The sequence below is a fragment of the Melospiza melodia genome, chromosome 2 (genome assembly GCF_035770615.1).
Source record: "Melospiza melodia melodia isolate bMelMel2 chromosome 2, bMelMel2.pri, whole genome shotgun sequence".
NCBI classification, from domain to species: Eukaryota; Metazoa; Chordata; class Aves; order Passeriformes; family Passerellidae; genus Melospiza; species Melospiza melodia.
In genome coordinates, this window is record NC_086195.1 from 28,580,344 (window position 1) to 28,606,814 (window position 26,471).

Below are 26,471 nucleotides of genomic sequence, written 5' to 3' on the forward strand. Positions count from 1 at the left end.
ACGGAGGCAACCCGGCTCCGCTCCAGGATCGGGAGAGCGGAGGGCAGACCCCTCTGAAACACGGCTTTCCCGGGGATGAGGAGGAGGAAGATGAGGTGGAGGGCAGGCGCAGGTAAAGCGCGCCCCAGGCACGGAAAACGGGGCCCGCGCCCTGCCAGCGCCGCCCTGTTTGCTCAGCTAATCTCGCGGGCAGGAAATTGCCAGGCGACTCATATTTATGGATCGTGAAGAGCTCCACGGTGGCCCCTCCGGGGACATCCCTGTGCCCGTTTCCCGTTCTCGTCCGCCCACCCCCTGCTCCGTCCCTTCCCCCCCATCGCGGCTGCCCTTTGCCTGCCCCGCTCCCGCGACCCTGGCCTGAGGGGAGCGAACCATTCAGCCCGCGGGGGTGCTCCGGCCCCGCCGGGGGGCGGGCGCTGCGGCAGGGGGCGGCTCCCGGGGGCGGCGGCTCTCCTGCAGTCGGGCGGGCGACGGAGAGCGGGATGTGTTGGGAGCGGCGGCGGGAGGCGGCGGTGAGTGCGGGGGAAGCGCTGTCCCGCGGGGTGGGTGACGCCCTCTCGGGCCGCCAGGATGGAAGGAGGCGGCGGGGCCCCGCGGGGATGGGGAGAGGGTCCCTCTCGGATACACAGGAGCCTGAGCTGACGCCGGCTCAGCTGCTTGCAGCCGTCTCCGTTTTTTGGGCTACTTTTAAGGCAGTTTGTGCCACCATCACCCCCATCCACTCCCCCGCCTCCCGTCCCTTCGCACGTCTGACGGGTGAGGGCGGTGGAGTCTCCCCTTGCCGCCCGGCTCTGCATGGACCCCGCAGCTGATAGAGACGGGGCTCCCTTCCTCCTTATCCCTTTCGTCGCCAGACGCTTCTCCCTCTTTGTCCGGGTGTTTCCCCCGGTTCTGCCGCGTCCCCGCTGGCGAACAAAGCCTCTGTTCCGGGGGCGCCGGGGACGTCCGTCCGAGGTCCGAGGAAGCTAGGGAGGAACGGCGGGGCTTGGCTTTGCTTGGTTTGGTTTTCCATCGTAAATAATCTACCTGGTGGAGGGGAAGACGTGGGACAAGGCTCTTTGTCCGCGATCCTTTGTTCGGCTGGTGGTCTATAAGGGCTCCTGCGGCTGTGCGAGGGCTGCCGTGCCGGCGGGCATGGGTTCCCGGCGCTGAGCCGGCGATGGGTGCCGTCTCGGCATCGCTGGAGTTTAGCGACAGGAACCCGGCGTTACGGCGGATCGGCTTGCGGACGGAAATCGGGGGTTTGGGCTCCATCTCCCCTGATAGATTCAGAGCTCCTAAGTTCCCCCTCGTGTAGCCCTGTCAGCAGCCGGGTGGGATTCGGCGGCACCCGGAGCCCCGCGCTCGGTGATGAGTTCAGTCGGAGATCAGAGCTTTTCTTGGGAAGATATCTGCCCACAATCAGAGGGAGCAGCGGGTTGAAAACTACGGTCTCCGCTCCTTCTCCTGCCCCAAAGCTGCTGAGGAATTTTACCCATGTCCAGAAGTGTAAATAGACTATCTGCGCTTACATAAAGACTCAAGAGATGGCTTTCTGCTCCTGCCACTGAGTGCTTTCTTGATCTCACACACATGGCTTTTGTCACCAGTTCCTTTTCCCCCCAAATGCTTATCTTGTCAACCTGTCATCTTGTCTCTGTGCCTTGACTCTGCACGTGCCCGAATCCTGTGTCTGCATCTTCAGGGCATCTGGGTGAACATGTTGCCAGTCAGAACATGGAGAATATTCATTTTTGTGCCACACCTTCACTCTCTTTTGGAGGAAGAAGGACACAAGAACAACCTTTTTTGCAGATTTTCATGTTTAGTGAACTTTCTGGTTTTTGCATTCTCCATATTCTTGTGGATAATGTTCTCAAAAATAAGTTATTAACATGGGAAAGGATCAGAGATGGGAGGAAGTAAGGCATGATAGAATGGAATTGGAAAGGGTGAATGAAGATGGTCTTGCTTTCCCACAGCAGAAGGAAGCAGTGTAGTAAAGAAAGGAGATTAAGTGATGAGAAGATGGGAGAGCTCACTGAGATAAGTTAAAGGAAGAAGGAGGGTTAACTAATCTCAGTGAGCTACCTTTGCTGTCATGGGGAGGGGTAGTCTGAACTAACCGGGTTACAGAAAAAGAGATGCTTTTAGGGCTGTCAAGTAGTGACATCCTACCCTTTCTATATAGTTCATTTTACACAGTTCCTTTAACACACCAGTAATTTATTCTGCTTCCATTTTGACAAATGCTAAATCAGCTCATTAGTGTGTCTGTTTTTACTGAGGAAATGGAAATCTTTGCCATCAGCCAGGGCAGGAAGAGTGGCCATTTTTTTTCCATATCAGTTACTGTCTATGCTTATCAGATACAATTATCAACCATATCCTTGGAAGTAGTCAAAGGCATCATTTGACTATTGTTGAGAAGCAACAAAGCCCATAATGAAAAATTTAAAAGTATTTTGGGTTTAGATAGGAAGTGGAGATTGGGTGAGGTAAAGGTAGCTGATCCATCTTGAGGCTGGAGTTGGATAAGAAGGACAGAAGATATTTAAGATCTTTTTTGTCTTTTGCACTTGAAGATCCAGAGAAAAGCTGAATTAATCAAAGTAGGTATGGGCAAGCGCTGGTGATTGTTAATGAAGAGATTAACGCTGTGTTCACTGTGTATTACTTGTATTTTAATTTGTTAAAATGAATGGTTAAATCTGGTGTGTAATAACTGCCAGCAAGGCAAACAGTGTTTTCCACTGAATTAAACAAGCAGCTATAAAATTATGTTCTGGGTGTTTTGAGCAGATGCTGTTCATTTAGGATTTGTTTTAGACTGGTGGAGCACATCCAAGATGCCACAGAAATCCAAGGGAATTTTTCCCCTGTAGAAAGAAGGTCCTCCAGAGACTACAGTGTAGAGTGAACTGTGTAAATATGACCAAGATTGAGGTTTTTTTTCTTGCTCGGGTCTTGTGCAGGTGGGGTCAGTTTTTAAGTGAACCACTTCATTTAACTTCCTTTGTTATATAGTAAATTGTGTAACTGCAGGTGTAGCACCTCTGTGCCTCACCTGAGGGAACACCGTCCTGGGACCTGCTGATAAATGCTGTCCCGTGTTGGCACAGGCAGACCCATGGCTTGGCAGCACAGCAGCCACAGCGGTGCCATTCAAGCTGTCACTGCCATGGTGGGGTTTGCCAAGCATGTGTGATGAGAAGCATTTAGTCTGGGGGCATGCTTGCTGCCCTGAGACTGCTGGGAAATGAAGAAGCGTTAAAGAGCTAGAGGGGACATTTGGAAATATGGGGCAAACATCCCAGGAAGGAGACAAATTGAGGAGAAAAGGATGAGCAAAACAGGAGAGACAGAAGCTGTCAGAGTAAATGGGCACTAGAGAGAGCTGATTAACGGAAGGAAGTGACAGGCACAAAGTGGCAGTGAAAGAAGTCAGCACAGAGGAAAGCAGATCACGGGCAAAGGTTGCCTGAGAGTGGGAAAATGCAATAGATGGGAGAAAAATGGTAAGGACATGCAAGAAGAAAAAAGAATAAGGGTGGATGAAGCTGTTTTAATTAGTTTTTCTATCTGCTTAGATTTTCTGGGCCTTACCTACCTGTTCTCATTGTATTTGTCAGGGGTGCCCTAGGGGCAAATTTGTCATGTCAAATAGGGTGGGAACAGAGAAACTTCTCTTTAAGGTCTTTCTGCTCTTGTACAGACAGAAATTCTGCTCCTGCTTGATATGAATTTGGATACATAATTGTTTTGCACTCAGTACCCTTCCTGAAATTTTAGATTAAGAAAATCTGTTTTATTGAGCTTCAGGAATGAGAAATTGGTCTAGAGTATTTAAATGTATTTATTTGTACACCAGCTATGTTGTTTGGTTTGGGTTTTCTTAGTCTGCACAGTAAGCAGTCGCAGCCCAACTGCAGAGCTTTCGATTTGCCAACTCTGTGTGAAACTTTAAAGTTTCAGTTTGCAAATCTTTTAAGCATATTCAACTTTTCAATAGCAAAGGAGTTAATGAAATAGCATCGGAATGATACCAGGGAGCTTGTCACTACTGTCATGAGATGATACAGTCATTGGGTCAGATAACTGACTCTGGAACTTAACTACCAGAAAAGTAGTACCAAAATAGAAAAAATGAGTATAGCTGGAGTTTGGCTTGTCCTCTGTCAACCATATCTTTCTGCATGATGAAAGGAGTTCAGTTTTAACAGAAATTTCTTCTAGTATGTTTCTACCTGTCTGAGGCTTTTGTTCCAGCAGAAAAGGATTAACCCTCCTTCTTCCTTTAACTTATCTCAGTGAGCTACTCCAGATGAAACAGTGGTTAGTGTGACTCTAAGGTAAGGAGGGGCAGTGATGTCTACTAAAGTAATGCTGTTTGAGTAGGTGGTCTAATATCTTGTCTTACCAAATGCATGTGAATTAGTTTAGATTCATTGAAATCAGTGCTTAGTGCTTTGACAGTTTCAGTTTCAGGTAAGAGTAGCTATGTTAAGGCACAAAAGTTAGAAAGCTTCAGCATTTTCCCCAGCATTTTTATTTGTGTCTCATATGTCAATGGCTCTACCCTCAGTTTGTAGTCACCTAGCCATAATGTTTACATGGTAATGAATGTTTTCATTTTTGATGCATATTTAAAATTGTCAGCTGTCGTGACCTGATTAAAATTATTATGTCCATCTATTGGAAAGAGCAATTGATGGGCAATGCCTGCAACATCAATCTGTATCAAATAGGAGAGAATCATGTTATAACAATAAGGATAATTAAAAATGTCATATTTAAGTGCAATTTTTGGAGTAGTCATGTGGGTTGTTACAGTAAAACATATGTGGTTTATGAGTGGGATAATGTTACTCAGGTGTTTCCTGTTGCATTATTTTATTTCTTCTTCTTCTCCAGTATCAACATGATAATTTCTCAGAGAAAGAGGTAAGCCATAAGAGCGACTTCCTCTGCCACTCCCTTTTCCACATCGGAAACCTGCAGGGTTGAAAGGGAGTGACTTAGTCAAATATGATTCACAGATATTTGATTTTTAATTCATTTAGTTTTGCTGAAGGTGCCAAGCTGTGAGTTTTAGGAACTAAAACAATCTGCCTATAAGCAGGCCTTATGCTCACTTGCATGCAAAGACCTATGTGTTGCAGGATTTATATCTTGAAAAGACAGGGACTGAACAGATTTCAGGACTATGCTGGCAAGAAGTTAGGTGTAGTTTGGGGTCTAGTGTATTATGTTGTGGGGTAGGAGGAGGAGGAAATTGAGAAGGATGTTTAGGGCAACCTTTAGATCACAGCCTTGCTGAGTTGTCCAGTTTTTGGCAGAGATGACTTTGCTGTCTCATAAAGATGTGTCCATTCATGGGTACAGAGTCTCCACCAAATTATGCAGGTGCCTTTCTGTGAATATATCGTTTTAGTATGACAGTGGGCTTGAGGAAAGGTGAATTTCCATATAAGTGTTTCAGAGGTAAACAGTAGATTCCAGTGAGTTTTACTTTGCCATTGAGCCTATCAAGACTTTTATTTGTAAATAAGCAGAATAAATCAGGAATAAAACCAAGTTTGATTTAATCAGGAATAAAACCAGGTTTGATTTAATCAGGAGTAAGTACATTGTCCTCAGATTACACAGGGAAAAGGTAAATGAGCTTGGTGATGGAACAGTCTGTTTATGCACGTAGGCGTGCTATACTGTGGGAAAATGAAATCTCCAGATGCTGAAGCCATCAGCACTCACTCACCAAATTTTGTTCAGAGTGTGAAAATTCAAGAGGCCTTCTTGCTTCCAAAACAATGTGTCTTTCATTGGAATAGTTGAAACAGACCCTAATCATTTGAAGATCTTGTGCAGAACAAATGAAACTCTAATGATGTGCAGGCAGTGCCAGTGATGGGCTTTTGTCCCCACCCTGCTTCAGTTGGGGTTTCATCTGTTTTCCAAGAGTGGCAATACACTGCTGTAGGAGTTTCTGAATAGAAATGTCAGAGATAGTAGAAGTGCCAAGAGCTGCAGGGAGACGCTGTTAATGTTCAGTGAGAAACTGAAAATGAAAAAACAATGGAGATCAAAAAAGCCTTAAAAGATCACAGAATCACAGAATTTCAAGACTGGAAGAGACCTATAAGATCATCTAGTCCAGCCGATGTTCTAACTGTTCAACTAGATCATGGCAGCAAGTGCCACATCCAGTCTTTTTTTGAATTCTTCAAGGGATGATGCCTCTACCACCTCACTGGGTAAATGATTCCAGTATCTGACCACTCTTTCTGTGAAGTATTTCCTTCTTACTTCTAACTTACATCTAGCTTGACGCAACTTGAGACTGTGTCCTCTTGTTCTATCCGTTGTCGCCCGGAGAAAGAGGCCGACCCCCAGCTCACTACAGCTACCCTTTAGGAAGTTGTAGAGAGTGATGAGGTCACCCCTTAGTCTCCTTTTCTCCAGGCTGAACAACCCCAGCTCCCTCAGTCGCTCTTCATATGGCTTCTGTTCCAAGCCCTTTATTAGTCTCATTGCCCTCCTCTGGACACGCTCAAGTAACTCGACGTCCCTCCTAAAGTGAGGGGCCCAGAACTGGATACAATACTCCAAGTGAGGCCTCACCAGTGCTGAGTACAGGGGAAGAATGACCTCTCTGTTCCTGCTGGCCACACCATTCCTGATACTGGCCAGGATGGCATTGGCCCTCTTGGCTACCTGGGCACACTGCTGGCTCATATTCAATCGGATAGATGGCCAAGTTTGAGAATTTGCTTTAGAGCTGTTTATTATCAGTCATAGAAGGGCATTGATGATGTCTGTGGCACTGCAACCCTCTTGATTGGTAACATAAGAGCAAAGTGGGTGCCAGAGCAGAGTCTGCTAAAGGGAGGTAGGTAGCCCAGGCAGAAGTAAAGAATAGGTGAGAAGCTTATGTGCTGGGAAAACTTCTCCCTAAATCTATGGATGAAATGCTGGGAAGTGCTGGGTATACAGGTAGTGTACTTGTGGCTTGGTTGAACTGCAGCTTTTGGCCCCTACAATAGTGTCCTCGTTTTGGCTGGGGTACAGTTCATTTCTTCCTGCTAGCTGCTACAGCATTGTGTTTTGGATTTAGTATGAGAATAATGTTGATGACACACTGGTGTTTTCAGTTGTTGCTATGTAGTGTTTCTGTTGAGTCAAGGACTGTTCAACTCATGCCACACCAGTGAGGAGGCTGAGGGGGCATGGGAAGTTCATAGCTGGGACAGCTGGCCCAAGGGATATCCCACATCCTGTGGCATCATAATCAGCATATAAAGCTGGGACGAGAAGGGTTTCCTAGGGGTTCAATTCCTTATTTTACTTTGCTTTGTACATGACTTTTGCTTTATATATCAAACTGTCATTATTTTAATACATGTTTTCACTCTTTTATGATTCTCTCCCCCATCCTGGGTGGGTATTAGCAAGCAGCTGCAGGGTCTGAGTTGCCAGCTGGGCTTAAACCACTGCACAAGGGAAAGGAGTTCTTACTGTAAAGCCACCCAGTGTTATAATATCTTAAAATTGGAATCCTTTGTTTGACTCTCTGCTTGAGTTGTGAATCATTGTTTCTTCTGGTTGTTAGTGAAACAAAACTTAATTTGGCCTGAGCACTGTAGAGATGAAACATGATTGGTAATGCTGTATACATTCACTTCAGATGACTTTATAAATCCCAGATGAAATAATTTTGCTTCATTCCAGACAAGGCAGAGCATGGCATGTGCTCTGTTACAAGAGTCAGCCTTGCTGGAGGCCCTGCATAACCTTATCTAGAAGAGTATGATTTCATGAGAGTAGATATACTGTGGATTTTGAGCGATTTGTTACATTAGCTCATTAATTCACTCATTGTTTCTTGGTTTTGCTCACAATGGAAAGTTTTTTAAAAAGTTCTTTTCTCCTTCAAATCCAATTATTACTAAGTGATGACTTCTCTGATCTCTCATCCTCTAGGGAAGGAGATGTGTTAAAAAATACAGGCGTTAGAATGGTAGGTGCTACTGCCTAACTCTTGTCCCCAACAAACTTCTCCTGTCAAAAAGCAGACTGAGTTAACATTCAGGCAATGCAGTCAAACCTCCACTCAACACTTACTGCAAGTGGCTCAGAAATAGAGGCAAGAAAGGCTCTTTTGCAAGGTTTTATTCCAGCAGAGTAATACAGTCGCTGAAGGGAAACCCGACGGGAAAGAGAGCGAACCACGTGGAGCAGGCAGCTTATCAAGGGGAAGGGGTGGGGGCCAGAGCTAAGGGCTGGGCAGATGGGACTGACCCGCCTTCAGGGGAAGTGGGATGGCCCCCAGGGATGCCAGGCCAGTCAGGGGACAGGGGAAGGAGTAACCAGAGGAAGTTGTAACACAAAAGGTCCGTTTGGGAGTCAATTTTTCCCCTGCAGGAGGACTAACTCTTAAGGTGAGTGGTTACTGATGTTTCTAGAGCTGAGGGCTTGGGGTTTGACCAAGGGGAGGGAGTTTGTGGGATGCTATAATGTGTGATGAGTTCTCAAACATGAAATGAAACCATATAAATATTTAACCTTAAAAAAGGTTATTAGAAAACCCAAGTATTCACCAAACTGAATAAAAGATTGTATTTTTAATTGCACAGAAACCCCTCCCTTTGAGATGTGCTCTCCTTAATCAGCATATAAAGCTGGGAGAGTTTCTCACATTGATTAAGTGGTAGCTGTCATCTCACAAGGTAGGAAGGATGAGGTTTTTGGTGGTTTTTACCATAAAACACAAGACATAAATCAGAGATATGGGAAATGCAATGAATCTTCCTGTTTTTTTAACCAACCCTTTGTTCTGTTTTCTAATTCCAAGTTTTCCCTGTTTCATTTTTCTCTTCAATGATATGGTGACATCTTTGTTGCAGACATCTGTGAAATGTTGAGTGTCACTAGTTTTCTGTGTTAAGTTGAACATGGCCTGAAAAATTAAATTTTTGGTTCTTTTCTGGGCACCTCTGGGCACAAAGTACAGTATTTTTGATAGAGATAACACAAGCAATATGCCAAGGTGTCAACATAGTGGCAGTATTAACTGGATTTGTGTTGTGATCCTTCAGTGTTTGGTCTGCAGACAAGTGGGAGAGCCACTGTCACCTCTTGCTGGGGTCAGCTGCCTGTGGCTGCAGCTGTGCTTGGGGTCCAGGGGCAGTCCCCAGCCCCACTCCAGCAAAGCTGAGTGCCTGGGATGCTGTGCAGGCTTTGAGTTTGGAGGATCTGTGGCAAGCTGGAAAGAGCTAGCAAAGGGGTCTGTCAATGGATTGGAAGACAAATGAGGTAAAAATGATGGTAAATGTCACATGTCAATAAAATAACCTTCTGAGGATGAAACTTGGGTTGTAAAGCTCTCTGCTGGCCAGGTTCTTCCCCATCAGCTGCTCTGGAGAATTTCAGTCCTGTTGTGCTGGAAGGCCTGGACATGTGGGTGAGTCCCTTCAGGAGCTGCAGTGCTCTGGGGGGCTTCCTGTTCTCTGGTTCCTTGGACAGTAGTGCCATTTTCTGGGAACAGTGGATTATGTGATGTTAAAGGAACCTGCATCTTGCTATGAGGGGCAGAATATGCACAGTGGGGTTAAAACTTTCCTTAGGACTGAGAAATGACCTCTATAGAGAAAGAAAAAGCACTGCAAAATGAGGCCAGCACAGGGGGATTCCTGATGAACAGAGGGAAAGGTCTGGCCTCTCTTGGGAGAGCAGCTTGTGGGGAGCAGGAGAGGCAAAAGGCAGAGGTCAGAGAGAAGGAGCTTCCCTCCACAAGGATCAGCAGCCAGCTCCCTTCTCCCAGGCCTGTCTTCCCAAGAGAATAACATGAAAAAGCATGGCACAGAAAGTCTGTGCACCACAGACCTGCAACCTTGGCGCTGTGATGACTGCAGTTAATTAAATAGGTGGCTTGTCTCTAGACAGCCCAGACATCTGTCTCCATTCTTGTTTTTCTGACACATTTATATTTGCTTGTCCAGAGCTAAGCTCAGAGGACTTACAGATGGTCATCATTAATTTTGTCACTTGATGCAATTAAATGGTTTTTTTCTCAAACTTTTAAAAACAGATGTGTATAAAAAATAAATAAATCTGTTAATAAGCAACTCACTAGAGGTCCTCTATTTGGATTTAGATTTAATTTTAATTTTTAGTGGCTGGAATTCAATTTTGGCATTTCTTTTAAACCAAATCTCTTGTAGCCATATCAATTTTTAAATTTGATCTTAAATAAACTTTTAAGTTTCCCTTTGCATCCCTAGTCTGGCTTCTTTGGAAACTCAAAAATCATTACATACATTGTCTTTGTTTTGTATGGGTTTATTCATGATTGCAGGATGCTGGTGTTGCGTGGGCTGAACTTGGGCTATGGGCTTTCCAAATAACGTCTTCAGCAGCAAAGTGAAACCTTGTTAGTGATTTCTTAAGGAAGCCACAGTATTACAGACAAAACTCAAGAGGTGTGATTATTAACTGCCTGTACAGAGTCAGGATCATAGATAATGGCTTGTTATGAAAAGTAATTATATATACTTTTAAAAGCATAAACCAGCTGCAGACAGGTTTTGGCACTTTTTTTTCCACAGTCACCATATTAAATGTGAACTGTCCTTTCTAAATATCTTTTAACATATTTCTCTTTGAGTTGTCTCTGGAAATTTTACCGTAAGAAAAGCTAATTGTGTTCTATATTATGCACTTGAAAAATGTTCCCCGGATACACTTCTTAACAGAATGCTATTTTTTTTCATTTTTTACTTTATTTGCAGGTCAAAATTTATCTGTTTCACTCAAATTAGTGTCATTTTAACCATCCAATAGAAGAGAAATATGAGGCAAAACAGAAGTAACCTCTCCTCCTTCCAGAATGTTGGATCAGGTAATCAATTAAACTGAAGTTTATTTGTAATGCACTGAGAACTTTCAGAATTTCTAATTCCATGTCTAACTCCATTTACCAGGCAGAACTAGGCACAGCTGGATATGCTACAGACAGCCAGCCCTCCCCCATCACTTTAATGCCTGTCTGTAATAGATATCAGTGACTCCCAGCTAAACAACTCAGGAAAGGAAGAAAAGGAACGAGAGAGGGAAAATAAAAATTAAAAAAAAAAAAAAAAAAAAAAATTTCCTTCTGTAGCTCCAGGCAGCAAATACTTTGCTAAACAGAGGACCCTTGTGCTGAGCATGAAAACTGGGTCTGACCTGGATGCAGGATGGGTTCAGGACATGTCACAAGCTGAAGCTCCCATCCTCAGTCTCTATAGATGCATGCCAAGACAGCATCAGCCAGGATGTGTAACACATCCTGGCATATTTACCAAGTTTCTACTCAAACATTACCCTAAAGATAAGCAAAACAAACAAGATATGGTTGGTGGGAAGCAGCTATGTTTTACTTAAACGTGTGCTGTTGTCCATTTGGGATTTAACTGTGTGACTGTGGGCTCTGTGGCACTGGAAGCAAAAAGAAGAACTGGCATAAGGGATAGTAGAGAAAAGCTGAACTGGAGTGGCTACATGAAGGTATTGTGACCTTTTCTTACTGTACTTGCTTGGATTTCAAGTACAATGAACCCTTCACTGCTTCACTGTGGTGAACAGGCATGAAAGTTTCCATGAGCTAACTTGTTTTTTGGCTAAAGCATTCAGTCTTTGAAGGATTAAATGTGTCCTACTGCTGTTGCAAGGGAGTAATGAACAATTATTAATATCCTATTAATATGTCTGCCAAGCTATTTATAGAGGAGCCAGTGAAATTTCTGCAAAAATATTTGAACTTAGCTGTGTTAGTTAAGGTTTGGACAGTAAAATTTTCATATGAAATTAGATTTCAGTTTTAAGAGAGATTTGGAAGAGGCGAGGAGAAAGAGAGACTGAGATGGAAATTAGGGTCCATTCCACAATGAAAGGTTAAGTATAAAAGGCATATAAATTGTGTTTTACATCTGGGCTCTTAAATAAATTCTACATCTTTTTCCACAAAACACCACTAATACCATGAATACTTGATTTATACAGATGATGTTTTCTTGTCCTGTGAAGAGTTCTTTTGAATTTGGGTCACATTTATCCTTTTGTTCATTTGAAATTCATCGTTGCTGTTATCAAAATTTATGAAAATAGCTAAAAAATGCCAAGTAAAATATTGCAATATAAGAAATGGCAGTTTCAGTGCTCAAGGTGGTGATGGTGTGATGGAGAACTCTGTGAGCTCTCTGGTTCAAAGGCAGCTTCAATAGTTGTATCATCATAATGAGTGTGTTAAAATTATAAATATAGTATAAATCCCATAATTACAGCCAGCATAAAATATTAAATCCTGTGTAGTGGTAGACTTGAGGTTTAGTTTTGAAGATGGAAGTTAATGCTTTTGGCCACTACCAGAGCTTGTAATTAACAACAGCTTAACCGGGTCCACTGTGGTCAAGAAGGTGTCATATTTTACTTTGAGTTTTGTGTTTGTGTTCCCTAATGCTGGCTCCTTTTATCTTCTGCCTACTCTATTCCATTAGTAGTGATGGTTACCTTTGTTCTCAAACTTATGGCTTTTTTCCTTAATAACCGAGGAGAAGCTGTTGTTGCATGCCTGGTGGTGCAGGGGAGGCCTGGGCAGCAGAGCACTGCTGATGCCCTGGACAGCGGTGAATTCCAAAGCATTGTGCCTTATCAGCAAGGAAGGTCCCAGAAACCCCTGTGAAGAACCCATTGCCACCTTCCACAAGATCTGAACCTAGTGATTCTCAATGAAACCAGGTCATATGAGCTCTGGTGGCGGACAGGAGTCCCAAATTCTGTCTCTTAGTTCATGTAATTGCATGAAGCAGTACTTGGACTAAAGTACTGCCTCTGAGGACGTTAAGGGCACTTTACACATTAGTTTTTCCCTCTGAGGACAAGCTGAAATTCAATTTCTCATGAGGAAGCTGAAGTCATAGCTGAAATGTGACTGAGCCAAGAGTAAATCCCAGATTTGACCCTTGTTTTCAGAAACTCTTGCTGGCACTTCAGTAACTGACACTCAGGAGTGCTTTATGAGTTGCAGGTGTAGACTAGCACAAATCAGGAGCTGCTGTAAATATTAATGATGTCATTTCTACATCAGCTGAGGTCTAAGTGCAAATCTGCTGGGGGTCCAGTTTATCTCCTGCAGTAACTGGCACTGTCAGGAGCTGAATTCTTTTCTTTGCTTTTGGCAAAGTGGAGCTCAGAACTATATGCTAGAGCTTGATACATTGTTGAACAATAACATCCAGCAGAGCGAAGGCTTTTTTGGTCTGTGCTCTCTTCCTGAGTATAAATTAGATTTTTGCAAAATCATTAGGATCTGGAACCTTTCCCTCAGCAGTATTTTTAATAGTCATGTGGTTTTGTTGTTTTGAATAAAGTCATGCAACCTAGCATTCTGCCTCCTTAAGGTTGTCTTTTAACCAAAGTGTTCTTTGCAGAGGTAGTTGCAGCCTTATATTTTTAGAGCAATAAGCTGAAACACCTTGAATAATGTGACTTGATTTTGTACTTTCCCATTAAGCTTTGCAGGACCATCCACTAAGCAAAAAGGTAACAAATTCCTACTGAGCTTTAAACTGAGCTCGCTAGTTTGTTTGGGCTCAGATGCTCTAGCAGCCCAGATTAAAGGGAGAGGTGATCCACAGCAGTGTCCTATGTCTTTGGCCCTGGGAGACCTGAATTGGATTCTTTACTCTGCTGTCTGTGTTGTATATTTTCCCTGTGCCTCTGTTCCTCAGCTGTAAAACATCGGGGCAATAATTCTTCCTTACTTCATGGATATCTCAAGAGGCTCAGGAATATAAAGGCTTAGCCGCAGGCTCCTGCAAAGGATTGGACAGCGAAGAAAGAGTCTAGCCTCTCTCCAATTGTTTTGCTGATTTTTGTATGGTTTTGTGCCTCTACCCCTTCTTTTTCAGTCTCCCATCTTTTGTGGAAACACATGGGAAAATTGTGCATCTCCTCCTTTGCTTAGTGATCTGAGGCACATTTACTACGAGCACAGTTGTTGGGGAGGATGAAACAAGAAAGCCTTATAAATATGACTGCCTGGCAAAAGATTTTGAGAATATAGAAACTATAAGTGAGATTGAAATGAAAGAGATCCCTTAGTTGTAGTTGAACAACGGGAAAACAATGATGTGACCAGCTGAATGTAATCCCCCCTGGAGGAAACAATTCCCTCTACAAGCAGGCAGGCCTAAGAGTCAGAGCAGGCCTTGCAGCTTGGCAGATAGGGCCCAAAGAGTAAGATTTAGGGTTTAAAATGTAATCACAGTAGTGATTCTTACAGGTTGTATAGGAATGTTATAGGATATGCATGCTGTAGTAGATTAGTTAATGAGAATCTGAATATTCAACACTGAAGATGATTTACTGTATTGTAACGAGAACTTTGGTCTCTTTTCCTGCTCTCTTATCTCTCTTCTCTCTTATCTCTCTTTGCTTTGTCTCTGCTCTCTCTCTTCTTCGCTCTCTTTTGTCTCTTTGTCTTCTCCTCTACACTTCTTCACCCCCTCCTTTCTACATGCTCTCCACTCTTAACCCTTTGCCTTTAACTCTCTTACACTTTAAGCCTCTCTTCTCTTGGGCCTGCTCCGAGCTGCGGCTGGCAGCTCCCAGCAGGGCCCTTCACAATAAACTGCACGTTATACGACTTGGCTTCAAAGAGATCTCGTCTCCGTCCGTCCCAACCATGTGACCCCCCCGCAACTTCTACACACAGTAATTATTGCAAAAAGTGTTCACATTATTTTGCAGGCATGCGCATGCAAGAGGCTATTTACTTGCTAATTTTTTTTTCCTCGTTTGGTCTTCTTTACAGATTCCAGCAAGATTATGGCAGACTATAGCCACTCACAGAACCAGATGGAATTACAAAATGCTAATTTGGGAAAGGGTTCTGTGGCAAATTCCCCTGAAAGTAGTCTCCAAGATATTACGGAAAACCTCAACACAAGGAAATATTCATCAACTCTTAAATTTAAAACAAATGGGGACTATGCTGGCTCTTATTTAACCCTTTCACAACCTATGCCAATTAAGCCTAATCCTTCCACCAGTGTTAAAAATATGCACTCTATTAACAAAATTCAAGGAGGGAAGCAGTTCCCCTGTGAAAGCCCATATCTTCCAGATAAAAGCATCTCTGCAAAGCATTTGAGTTCCATATCAGGCATGTCTCCTTCCCTCAGTGGGTATAGTTCTGGAAGGGCAGATTTTGACATTTATGCCAGCAGAGAAAATGAAAAATCCCTTGGACACATGGAAAAGTTTCACTACTCAAAGTACAGTCAGAGAAATAAATCTTATGACAACATCTACTTCCCAGGAATGCTGGAATCTAAGAAGATCTCAGGCTCTCTTCTGACTATGTGGAATGGAAGCTCGGGGAATGAGCTGATGCTTTCACCTGGTAGCAATTCTGGGGCAGCCAGCATGCCTTCCAGCCCAAAGCAAGGCAGGAGGATGAATGCTGAAAACAGTCTGGCCCTTCACATAAAACCAGTGAAGTACAAGGATGAGCTGATGGAAACTCTGGGTTCACGGCCAAGGAAATACTCTGGTGGATCTCTAAGTCATATGGGAATGTACAGTCGTTCCCTACCCAGACTTTATAAATCAACAGAAAACCAGCTGGTGCCATTAAGTTTGCCCCCCAGAAGCTCTCTGGGTAATAGTAAAAGGAAAAAACTTGGAGAAAAAGATCTACCTCAGAATGCTTTTGATGCTGATAATTACCTGAATTTTTCTTCTTGCAGCTCAGGGGTTTCACCACATGTAAATTCTGTCTCCAGGAGTAATCCTTATGTCAGTTCAACTCTCAGTGTTCCTGCAAGCCCTCGTATTGCTAAAAAAATGCTTTTAGCACCTTCTTCCCCATATCTCCCTGATGATTTTGACAGACTTGGACTCTCAGGAACAAGTCCCAGTAGTTCTTTCTCCCCAGTGGATTTTGACAGGTCATTCTCTGTCCGAAGAAACCTTTCCACCAGTTCCATGGAACTTGATGACCCAGATCTGGAAAGTTACAGACAGACACCAAATTCTGTGCAAACATCCATGCGTGAGCGGAAGAACAGCATTAGCTCGATTTCAGGAAGGGAAGACCTCATGGACTATCACAGGAGGCAGAGAGAAGAGCGACTTCGGGAGCAGGAGATGGAACGGCTGGTAATTTTTTCTCTTCCTCTTAATTATCTGTGATACTTAACATTTGCAAAACACCCATCCCAGGTCTAGCCATCAGGAAGGTACAGCAAAGAATAAGCTGCTCTGTTTTGAAATTCAAATGCAACCACCTCCAGACACCTTGTTTATTATCACAGTCCATGAAGCTGACACTTACAAAGCATGCTGCTTGGATAGACAGTACCATTCAGCCACCCTGGAAAAATGCTGGAACCCATGTAAATTGTGTTCTGTTATCCTGCAGGCTGTGTTAAAATGTCTGTGTACATAAAAGCCAAAAACTACATTGCAGGGATCCTGCAGGACTTTTTGTTTTAGATGTTGGCACTGTTTTGTGATAAGTGGGCAAAGAAGAAGAGATTCTGCTCAGCCTTGTGTGCTGCAGAGTCAGGTGTACATTGGTGTGGGCTAAACGGCCATCAGCAGAGTTTTTTCTTCTTAGTTTTCATTTTTTCTTTCTGAACATGTTCATTAAAATAGAGGCCTCCTTGCTTCTCCCCCTCCCAAGATGGAGAGTAGCAGAGGGGAGCAGTTTCTCTCCTTGTCTCAGTCAGTGTAAAGCAGTGCATACTGCCTCAGCTTGGGATTATCTAGATAGTAAAATATAATTTAAGTTTACTGAAACAACTTGTGTGTAGGAAAAATAAAAACGTCTTCAGAACCTACAGAGGTATTTGAAACAGTTTTGTATTGAAACTGTCTCTAGAAGAACACATAACAGTTCCTCCAAAGGGTTTTCAAAGTGGCTTTTGGACTCTCTGACCCTATTAACATGTGTTCATATTTTATCATCCACATAGAAGCAGAGGTCATTAGATGGGCCAGTTGGTATTCCTGAGTCTTAAATTTGAGACACTAATGTTATGTTTGTGTGCCTTAATTCACATCTTATGAATTTGAGCAAAATGGCAATAGGATTCTCTTGAACCTGTCTAGTTTGCATACAGACAGCAAGCCTGCAGGAAAAGTCACTTTCTGGGCAGGGTGGAGGTGAAAAGCCATTGGGAAGATGGATGCAGGGCTGGTGCCTATGCAGGGCCACAGTTCCCATCTTGAACCACACGAGGGAGCAGGTTTAGGCTAAAGAACTGTAACCCAGTGAGATGTTTCCCCTTCCCCCATCTCACCTATGTCCTTGATGCAAGCTGGTGAGGAGCCTAATATGCAGACAGAAGTCTGCCTTTTCCTCCCCATTCCACTGATCACTGTAGTTTGTAAGATAACCACTGTTGTTTGCAAGATGTGAAAAAGTCTTTGCCTGTTCAAAGACTGGAGTGTTGAGGCTCAGGTGTGAGAGGCAGGCAGTCACTGCCCCCTCCCCACTCCATGAGGTCAGGGCAAGTCCACCCCTGCTCTGCTTTGCTCCCCAAAACCTCTGCTGACTCCCCTTGAAGCTGCAGCTTCTCAGGAGCAGGGACTGGGCTCCCCAGGGCAAGAAGGACTGGCTGTGAGTGAAATGGCTGGGGGGCTCAGGACAAAGGTTTTGGGAAACATGTTTCTCCCTCTTCTTGCTGCCTTTGTGCTGCCAACCCTCTGCTCCTTTCAGTAATCTTCTCCCATCCTGGTGTGTTGTGTGTGCAGTGGTGATTGCTTCTTTGCTTCTTATCAGAAGGTTTTGCAGGCAGTCATGCTGTAAAACCTGAGATAATCAGTCATAAAAGCAACGTATTTGTATTTCAAAGAGAACAGCCTTTTTTTTTGTTTTAATTATTATTTGTGTTGAGGGATGAAAGATACTGGGTTGTTTCAATATTCAGTGATGCTGATAATCATTCTGGTTTTATATTTGGATGAAATGGCTACATTCCCACCCCTCAGTATTTCGTCTTGCTCACCAAGACTTCCTTCAAGTCCCAATTCTTCAAAAAGAGAATTTGCTTACTGTTTTTCCAAAGCTTTTGAAAATAAGATGATGTTCTGTGTGTTGCATATTTGAGCATGAAGGATTTTCCTCCTGCTTGAGGTCATCTTATACTCAAGATCCTATATCTGCTCCATTCTCTATTTACTAGAGCTATCTGATAGAAGAGCGAAATATCAGGACAGTGCGTCCTTCCACTGGTTTCAGAGTCTGAAAAATGCCATAAGCAGATTTGTAGATCTCTGCGAAGCAGAAAGATATATATTAAAAAATCCACACATCAGTTCTTTGTATATTAGAGTCTGTCCTGTTCTGGTGTTATTTTACTTTGTCCTTCTGTATGGATCTCTGTCCAAGGATAGTCAAGGATCTGTCCAAGCAGGGTCTTGATATATCCAGCCAGAGCTTCCAAAGAACAGTTTTGTTTGCCATTGTGTACTGACATGGGCAAAGGATCCATGTCTGCTCAGGTCTCTCTTTTTATATGGGGTTGGGGAAGGTATGAATAAAAAACCCCAACTAAAGAAGCACTCATGGATATCAAAACTCTGTGCTCTGAGCTTGCAGTACTATGTAAAAGCCCAGGCTGAGTAGCTGGTAGGTAAATGGCAGGGGAAATGTAGTCTCTCTGTGCACAAGTGTTAGGATTTTCCCTACTGGGTTTTTGAAGCACAGTAGGGAGAACAAAAGTGTAGGAATACTCAAATAAGTTCATCAGAAAAAATAACACTTTTTTAGAGGACTAGACTGCCCTGTGGCCCACATAAGAAGTGGAGACTGTCTTTCTTTGCACCAGCACTGCCTCTGTTGCTATTCTGCTGGCACAGAGTGGCTTGAAAGTATGCTAATTGATAGCTGATATTCACTTCCGGATTTTTTTTGGTAGTAAAATCCCTGCACTCATTGCAATTTGACCTAGTATCTGCCCTTGAACTCTTCTGTTTACTTTCACTTGTTTACTTTTTCTTTTCCATATAAATTATTCTATTTACTTGTTTTTAGTTTGCTTTTAAGTGTCAGAGGCTCTTCTGGAAGTTTGCATTTAGAGCTGCTGCTGCAGCTGCATACGAAAACAAATTATCTGCCGTCATTGCCCAAATAAATAACCAAAGATTAAAAAAAAAAAAAAGAAAAAGTAGAAATAGTAAAAATATGGAGGTTGGTTTTTCTTTAATTATTTAAAAGTCCAAGTTTTAATTTGTTTCTGTGCAATAAATACAAAAGACACGTAAGTAGTTGTGTAGGATTTGGTGTTTTTCCATATCTGTTTCTTTAGATCTGCTGTCTGTGGCTGGATTCACATAAATTAGCTGAAGACTGGTGCCCCTTCTGCTTTGCCAGCCTGTTCCTTTGTGGCTTGAAGAGCAGGAGAACCTGGCATTCTGAGTCCTGCCATCCCCGCTGGTGCTGGTGCTGGGGGCTGATGGGCTGTGGGAGCAGGTGGGGCAGCCACAGCTGCCCCTGGCACAGGCAGCAGGGTTACGACCTGCTTCTGCTTCCTCTGCAGCCCAGCTGACCGGACATTGCGTCCCACCATGGGATGTTTATACGAGCTGTACACAAGTAGAAGTTGGAGTAGCTATTGCTGACACTAGCCCAGGAGCCTTATAAACAAGGAGAAAGTTACTGCTGTGATCTAATAATGTTCCATGTGATTCAGTTAGCTTTTTTTTTTTTTAATTATTATTATTATTATTTAAAGAGGAAATCTCACTCTTTTTTTTTTCCCTGAGATGAAAGCCCAGTTGTAGCTGCTGGAACTATAAGGGGCTCTTTTTCTTCAGCTGATATGGGGCTTGGGAGTGGAACTGCACAGGCAACATAGTTTAGTAGATATTAAGGGTCATCTGGTTTCTTTGATAGCTACTGGTTTAAATAGCACTAAAGTTTTCAGTACTGGTTTTTAGGCAGTACAGTGTATTTCCTCTAGATGGTGGTAGGTACCTAAAAATTAGATGTGCAGTAGGTTCATGATACCTTCCATAGCCCAGCTGTCCATAGGAATCTGTGAACATACATAAAAATTGTTAATGAAGTTTTAGTAGACCCAGGATTTGTACTGGGAGAGGTTTGAAGTTATCAGTGCTTGAATGAGCAGTAATAAAATTCAAGGGGCTTATTCCATAGTCCACTTTGTCACAGTCAGAAGAGCACTGAATTTCATTAGTGTATTCAGATGTAGGGAATAATACAGAATATCACTATGCCTGGTTTGCATTGATGCCTTGCAATTTAGTAAGATGTTCTTATGCAAAGGGAAAATGAAATGAAACTGTTTTGGGGTTTTTAAGATGGTACTGCTTTAAAATCATGGTTAATGGAGCTTATGTAAATCTTCATATGGTTTGTGGAAAACCTCATATACATGTTTTATAAATCTATATTGGCACTGTGTCTTTCTATAGACCCTTAAAGCATAAAGTACCCAAGCTGTATGTAAAACTGTAAGTGATAAGCTCTTAAAGGAGTCCGAGCCAAGTAGACAAAGGTAGCTTCAAGGTAATTTTTCCCACCACTAGTATTTGACAGTCTCTATAGTTTTACAGAATAGCTACTTAATATCATTTAGTTTTGTAATTGAATAAGTGCTGTATAACAGGATAAAAACCCCTGCAGAATATAACTAATATTGATGACTCCACAACTTTCCTGGAACATTCAGTTTCAATTGTGTTATAAAACATTTCTGTGGGGTCTTTAATAAGCCAAAATCTGGATTACATATGCCTAATTTTTGCAGCTATATGTATTATGTAAATTAACACTCAGGTCTGGGAAGAAATCAATTACAGGAGACCTGTTCTCATTTACAGAACGTAAGTACTGCTCTGTAACTCTGGTCTTCAGGCTCCTGCCCTCAGTGTGGTTCGAAAAGGAGCATCTGCATAGGTACTATAGTGACAAAAGGGATAACAATGCTGTTATTTTGGCAGCCAGTGGCATTCCCTCAGGAGCAGAACACATGCCTTGGGTACAAGAGCTAATTCTTGGAAAGTCATCTGCTCAGCTCTTCCCTGCAGGCTGTCTCTGCTCTGTGCCACTGCTCTCTCCTGCTTTTACCAGTCCGTTTCTCCTGTGCCTGATCTGGGAAGGAAAGGACGAGGCACACCTGCTCCTCTGCTGTGACCTGGGCCTCTCCACACTGCTTCTCTGTGCAGGTGTCTCTGCTGTCACAGCTGCCTCTGAGAGTGGGACATGAAATACAGGTGCTGCTTCTGAAAGCTGTGCTACTGCTGGTAACTTTGGAGCTGAAGCACTAGCTATAGCAAAACAAGGACTGGCAGTGAGAAAACAAACTAATCTGGAGTGAGAAAATGGTGCAAACTGGAGGGAAGGGAAAGAACACTTGCAAATTGTTCTCAGTCCCAGTTCAAGTTTATCATTGAAATAAGTTCCTCAGAAATGTAGCACAGAAGAAGAAAGCTTTCTCCAGCCTCTCCTTCATGAGGTAGTGAATGTACATGTGAGAAAGAAAGTTTGGGGGTTTTCTGCAGCTGTCTTCTCCAGTCTTTCTGCCTCTCTGCCCACCATCCTTTTTTACTTGCTCCTGTTCCCAGCTTTTGCTGAGAAAGTGGTGGTTTGTCTGAGCAACTGTAGGAAAATTTTTCTTTGGCAGCTGAAAAGTGCAACAGCTTCTCCAGGCAAAGGGAACCTGGCTGCATGGACTAGCCGTACTTCATGTTAGTCTTTGTCACAAGGGATAGACTGCATATGTATTTTTAATGAAATTTGAGGTTATCTAGTTCCTAGTAGCACTTACCTGAAAAGCTTCCTGTTTGCCACAGCCAATTAACAGAGGCTTGCCTTGATATCCAGATATCAGGCACTTCTACACATTTGTAAAATTCATAAATGTGATATGTAGCAGATGAACAAATCTAGGAATCACCACATGGTTGCTGTTAAAAAAGTGGGGTATTTATCTTTGCTATTTTGGAATTTTTTTTTACAGGGTACCAGGGATGTCTCTTAATGTCATTGATAATCAATAGCAGAAGAAGGTTATTAGCTCCTTATCCTTGTCCCTCAGCACTTAAATTTGCAGCCAACCACAGGTGATATGTCGCTTTCTCAAAGCCAGGAGTAGTGAAGCTGCTCAGGCAGAAACGGCACAAGACTTGTTACCCCTTTTTGTAGTGGGCAAGAGAATTACACAGAAATGTTTAAATGTTAAAAGAAAATAAACAGAGATGTTTAAATCAGTTAGAAAAGACATTTTATAGGGAAACACACTGACCAGCTTACAAGGCTTGATTCAACATTCCCCCCTCCCACCAGAGCCAATTTTAAATCCATTTCCTGCTCTTGACGTACCTATGTTTTTTCCCCTCTGCTGTGTTCAGTGTCGCAAATAACTTGTGTGGTATCTCTTGCAAAATTATTGACTGGATTTTCCATGTCCTACTCATTCGGTGTTCTTCATTGCAAGGGTGCTTTCCTAGCTTGCTTCTTCACTGAGAAATTAATTCTGGAAACAGTTACATGCAGGTGTGCTGGAACTGGAACGAGCTGGCTGAGATGAAATGATGAGAATAGGGTGTATAAATAACCACAGAGCTTCCTGTCCATAAGCCTCTCAGCACATGTCAAAATAGAAGTGAGAAATATCAGTATTTCTGTAATGTGTCTGAAAACTCATCAGGAATTTTTTGAAGACTGGCTTTCCTGCAATTTTTAAGCTTCTTCTGAGCAACTGAGACTTGACAAGGGGGTGGGGGGGTGGGGGCAGGGGGAAGAATCCCTTTTTTCCTGACTGCTGGCAAATGGCTGGTTTGCTGCCAGAGCCCCTCACCTGAGCACTTAGGCTGGAATGAGCAGTGGCCTGCTTTGAAATTTGCTGTTTCCTATTATTGCCCAAGGGATGGAAGCTTGGCATGGGGTAACCCGATACAGCCTGTTTTTGCAGGAGGGATGGGACCTCCCTTATATCCTGATGTCCATGTTTCCTGTCTATAATCGTCTATAATCATTACGACAGGCCTGATGCCGTCACAACGGGAGAGCTGCATAATTACTGACTGTCCCAGCCAGCACTTGCACAGGGCTTTAGGAATTGGGTTGCCTGGCCAAACTCTTAGTAAGAGGGAGGATAGTGGTGTTGGAAGGGTAAGAGGCTTATATGGTCTGGCAGTAGTTGCCTGGAGGGAAGAAGGCTTTGGAGAGTTGTAATTATGTCGACCATTTGGGGTTGAAGGATGTCTGAAAATCTGCTATTAATGGACTAGCAGAGGACCTATTTAATGGAAAACAGAAGTTTTCAGTTGCTGCCCTGGGCTCTCTGTTATTTCAGCAGCTCATCTCGATACAGGAGGAAAGCTGCAGTGGGAATCTGGGAATAAGCCCCCCAAAGGCAAGAGCGCTGTCTTGTTTGGGTAGTGCTTGGAAAGGGGTGGGTTCAGACAGGTTCTCCTGCTCAGAGGTCTGAATTGCAGGTGATGTGGATGTGTGGTGCCTACAGCCAGGTGATCTCTTAGTATCCCTGGGGTTACTTGGGGTGCATGTAACCAGTGTTGCATTTTCATACAATGTAGTGGCTTGCTGCAGGGAAAGTTGAGGCAGTGCGTTGCCTGCCCTGTTTTGCTTGATCCTCGTTATCACTTGCTGTTGGGCATAGGAAGTGTTGGGGCTGGCAGAAGTAGCTGCTGTGCAAATTCTGCTTGCAAATGTAGTGCCAGGTAGAGCTGGGAAAGCAAGTCTGTCTGTGGTGGTTTCTGGGGATGGAGGGTGAGTATGTTGCTTTTTTGGCTATCTTTTTAAATACTACTGTAGAAGGATTTCTTAGAAATCAGAAATTAGATCATTAGTGCAGATACTAATGCCAAGCATGGAACTCTCACAGTGGTCTTTTTTCCAGCAAAATTTTCAATAGACTTATGGTAAGCAATTTTTCTTTTCTTTTTTTCTTTAACAAAAGTAACATGAAATTACATAAATGTTTTACCTCGTAAAAATGAAAAGGTATAAAAAAAATCCGTCTTAAATAGAAGTTACCAGAAGCTATGCATACAGTACGATAAAACAAATATAACTTGCTAATAGTTGATAAAAGGTGTCATAAAGATCTATAAATTCTTCAGAAATTAAATGTTTATCAAAACCTGAAGCATATCAAGTTAAAATGGCACAGCTACTCTGAATCTCAAGTTTGAAATGTTGGTATGAATCCATAGAGAATTTGAGTAAACTGGTAAATAAAGATTCCCTCCACTTCTGTGCATTTGACAGATGCTGTATTTTAGATGTGATGCCTCTTTTTTCTGTTAATGCTCCTAAAACTGTGTTTTTCAAAATGTGGACTAATTCTCTCAAAAGGAGGAATCACAGTTAACAAAATGGAAAATCTGAATAAGTCAGGAATGCGTGAGTTCATGGAAAATTATGTGCAATCATGTGCAATATTTTGCAGCTTGGTAGGAATATAGCGTAAGTGTGAAATGGAACAATTAGTGATTTACGTAGTGAGATCACTGGACATGTGTACATACAAATGGGATGTAAACACAGACACCTCAATAAAAAATTTAAAAGCACATTTCACAGAAATTAATAGCTAGTTAAATAAGATGTCCTAACATTAATTTATCTTTCCAATGTAGAAAGTTTTAATATTCTTAAAATCTTCTTTCACATTAATTTTGATTCTTCATCTTGCACTGTAATTTATTTCTTACAGTTTATTATCTAGAAGTGGTAAATGGACTTTAATCCTTCACTCTAAAAAAAAAAACACAAAAAAGACCCAAAGCAACAAACAAACAGAACACTAACCCAAACAAAACAAAAAACAAAATACAAGCAAACAAATTTTGACTTCATCTTTACTTTAGCTCACAAGTGACACTCAATGCTATTATCTTTTTCTGAACCAGGAACGACAGCGGCTTGAGACCATCCTCAATCTGTGTGCAGAATATTCCAAATCTGACAGCGATCCTGCTGCAGCCACTACAGTTGCTGATGTTCAGAAAATTAACAAAGAGCTCGAAAAACTTCAACTTTCTGATGAGGATTCCGTGTTTGAAGACTCACAGATGAATCTGGAAATGAGGTTCAGAAGCCACTTGAAATCATCTGCGAGTGACTCTGATTTCTCAGAGCTGAGCAGCCACAGCCGTGGCACTGCTGCTTACCTGCCCTTGAGGGGGCTGAGGGCTGAGGAGCACTTCAGTGAGAGCACCAAGCCTCCACCTTTTGCTGCTCACAGCTTCCTCAAGGACGCCACTGAGTCATCCTACCTAAGCATCACACCAAAGGTAATGCTTTGTAGAAGGAGACAGCGTAATCCAGACTTGAAATCCACCTCTAGGAGTTATCTGTCCTGGCAAGGGCCACAATTAGACTGGCTTAGGTAGGGGAATTAATCTCAGAACTTGTACAGCTTTATAAGCCATCAAATATAGAAGATATAGCCAGCAAAATATAGCAGCCGGCAAATTATTATTCCATATCTTGTGGAAGCTAATGGTACTGGAAGTTGGTTTGTTTGTTTCGTGGGATGTACTGTTCAGGAAGAGTTTTAAGACCTTCCAAGGGAGAAAGATTTGCTTGAACAATTATAGCTACTTAAATAAAGGTTTCCAGAACCCTGCTTATCATCCTGCTGAGATGTAGGAGGGAAGAGACACTCTGCTGGTTTTTCCCAACCTGAGGCTCTTGTAAGAGGAGTATGTTTTCTCACACTCACATGGGAAGTGAAGATGAGTTGCCTGAGCCAAATTTACTTCCTGTCTCTTTCCTGGGGTTGGACCTAAGCCTCTTGCCAGATCAGCTGTTGTCTCTTGAGAATGATGTAGTGGCAGCAAGCCTTCTGCCCCTCCAACCCAACTGCTGCCTTTAATAAGCTGTACCTCCTTTCCTGTGTGCTTCTCACTGCTGTTTCATTACCAAAAGGAAGTTGTCCTTTAATAAAGGAGCGAACAGCATTCCTAACTATTTCTGTGCTCGTGCAGCAGCAGCCTCCTCCCAGCTGTGCTAGAGCAGCAGTGTAGCAAATCCCAGCGGCGGGCAGTGTGTTAAATAACTGGACTGAAGAGCTGGAGTCAGGAGGTCAGGAGTGAAATGAGATCAAGCAAAGCCATAAAAGTAGGTTTCTGTTTAACAAGTTCTCACCTTCAAAATACTTTGGCTCTTCTATTTACTGTTATTTACACACAGTATGATCTTAAGCATGGTTATATGCGTCAGGTGAATTGTATTTAACCCCTGCTATACTCACAACTTGAGAGTCAGTAGTGTGTGTGTAGAAGATGAGAGAGGTGTGACAGTAACAGATTTTCATTTCCAAAGGGTGATCTCTGTGGAAATCTGTCTGCCAAATCTTCTGGTGTAAAATTGTGTTGAACAGGAACATGCTATTATGGCTTGACTTGCTCTTTCCACATTGAAAAGATGGTAACACATGTCACTTACAAGT

At 42.9% G+C, this 26,471-nt stretch overlaps 1 protein-coding gene across 10 annotated transcripts in view; it reads left to right on the forward strand.

The window, feature by feature from the left end:
- Positions 1 to 451: 451 nt before the first annotated feature.
- PHLDB2 (pleckstrin homology like domain family B member 2) overlaps positions 452 to 26,471 on the forward strand; it is a 64,504-nt gene continuing 38,484 nt past the window's right edge. For 5 of the 10 annotated variants that reach the window (XM_063148226.1, XM_063148224.1, XM_063148228.1 and 2 more), the window contains exons 1-3: positions 10,767 to 10,876; positions 14,831 to 16,179; positions 24,928 to 25,311. In XM_063148226.1, the coding sequence (XP_063004296.1) occupies positions 10,828 to 10,876; positions 14,831 to 16,179; positions 24,928 to 25,311 (1,782 nt within the window). In that variant the 5' untranslated portion in view covers positions 10,767 to 10,827. Of the gene's footprint in view, positions 513 to 572; positions 2,596 to 6,320; positions 8,418 to 10,766; positions 10,877 to 14,830; positions 16,180 to 24,927; positions 25,312 to 26,471 lie in introns of those variants that run through there. The other 5 variants (XM_063148218.1, XM_063148219.1, XM_063148220.1 and 2 more) reach the window with 5 other exon arrangements.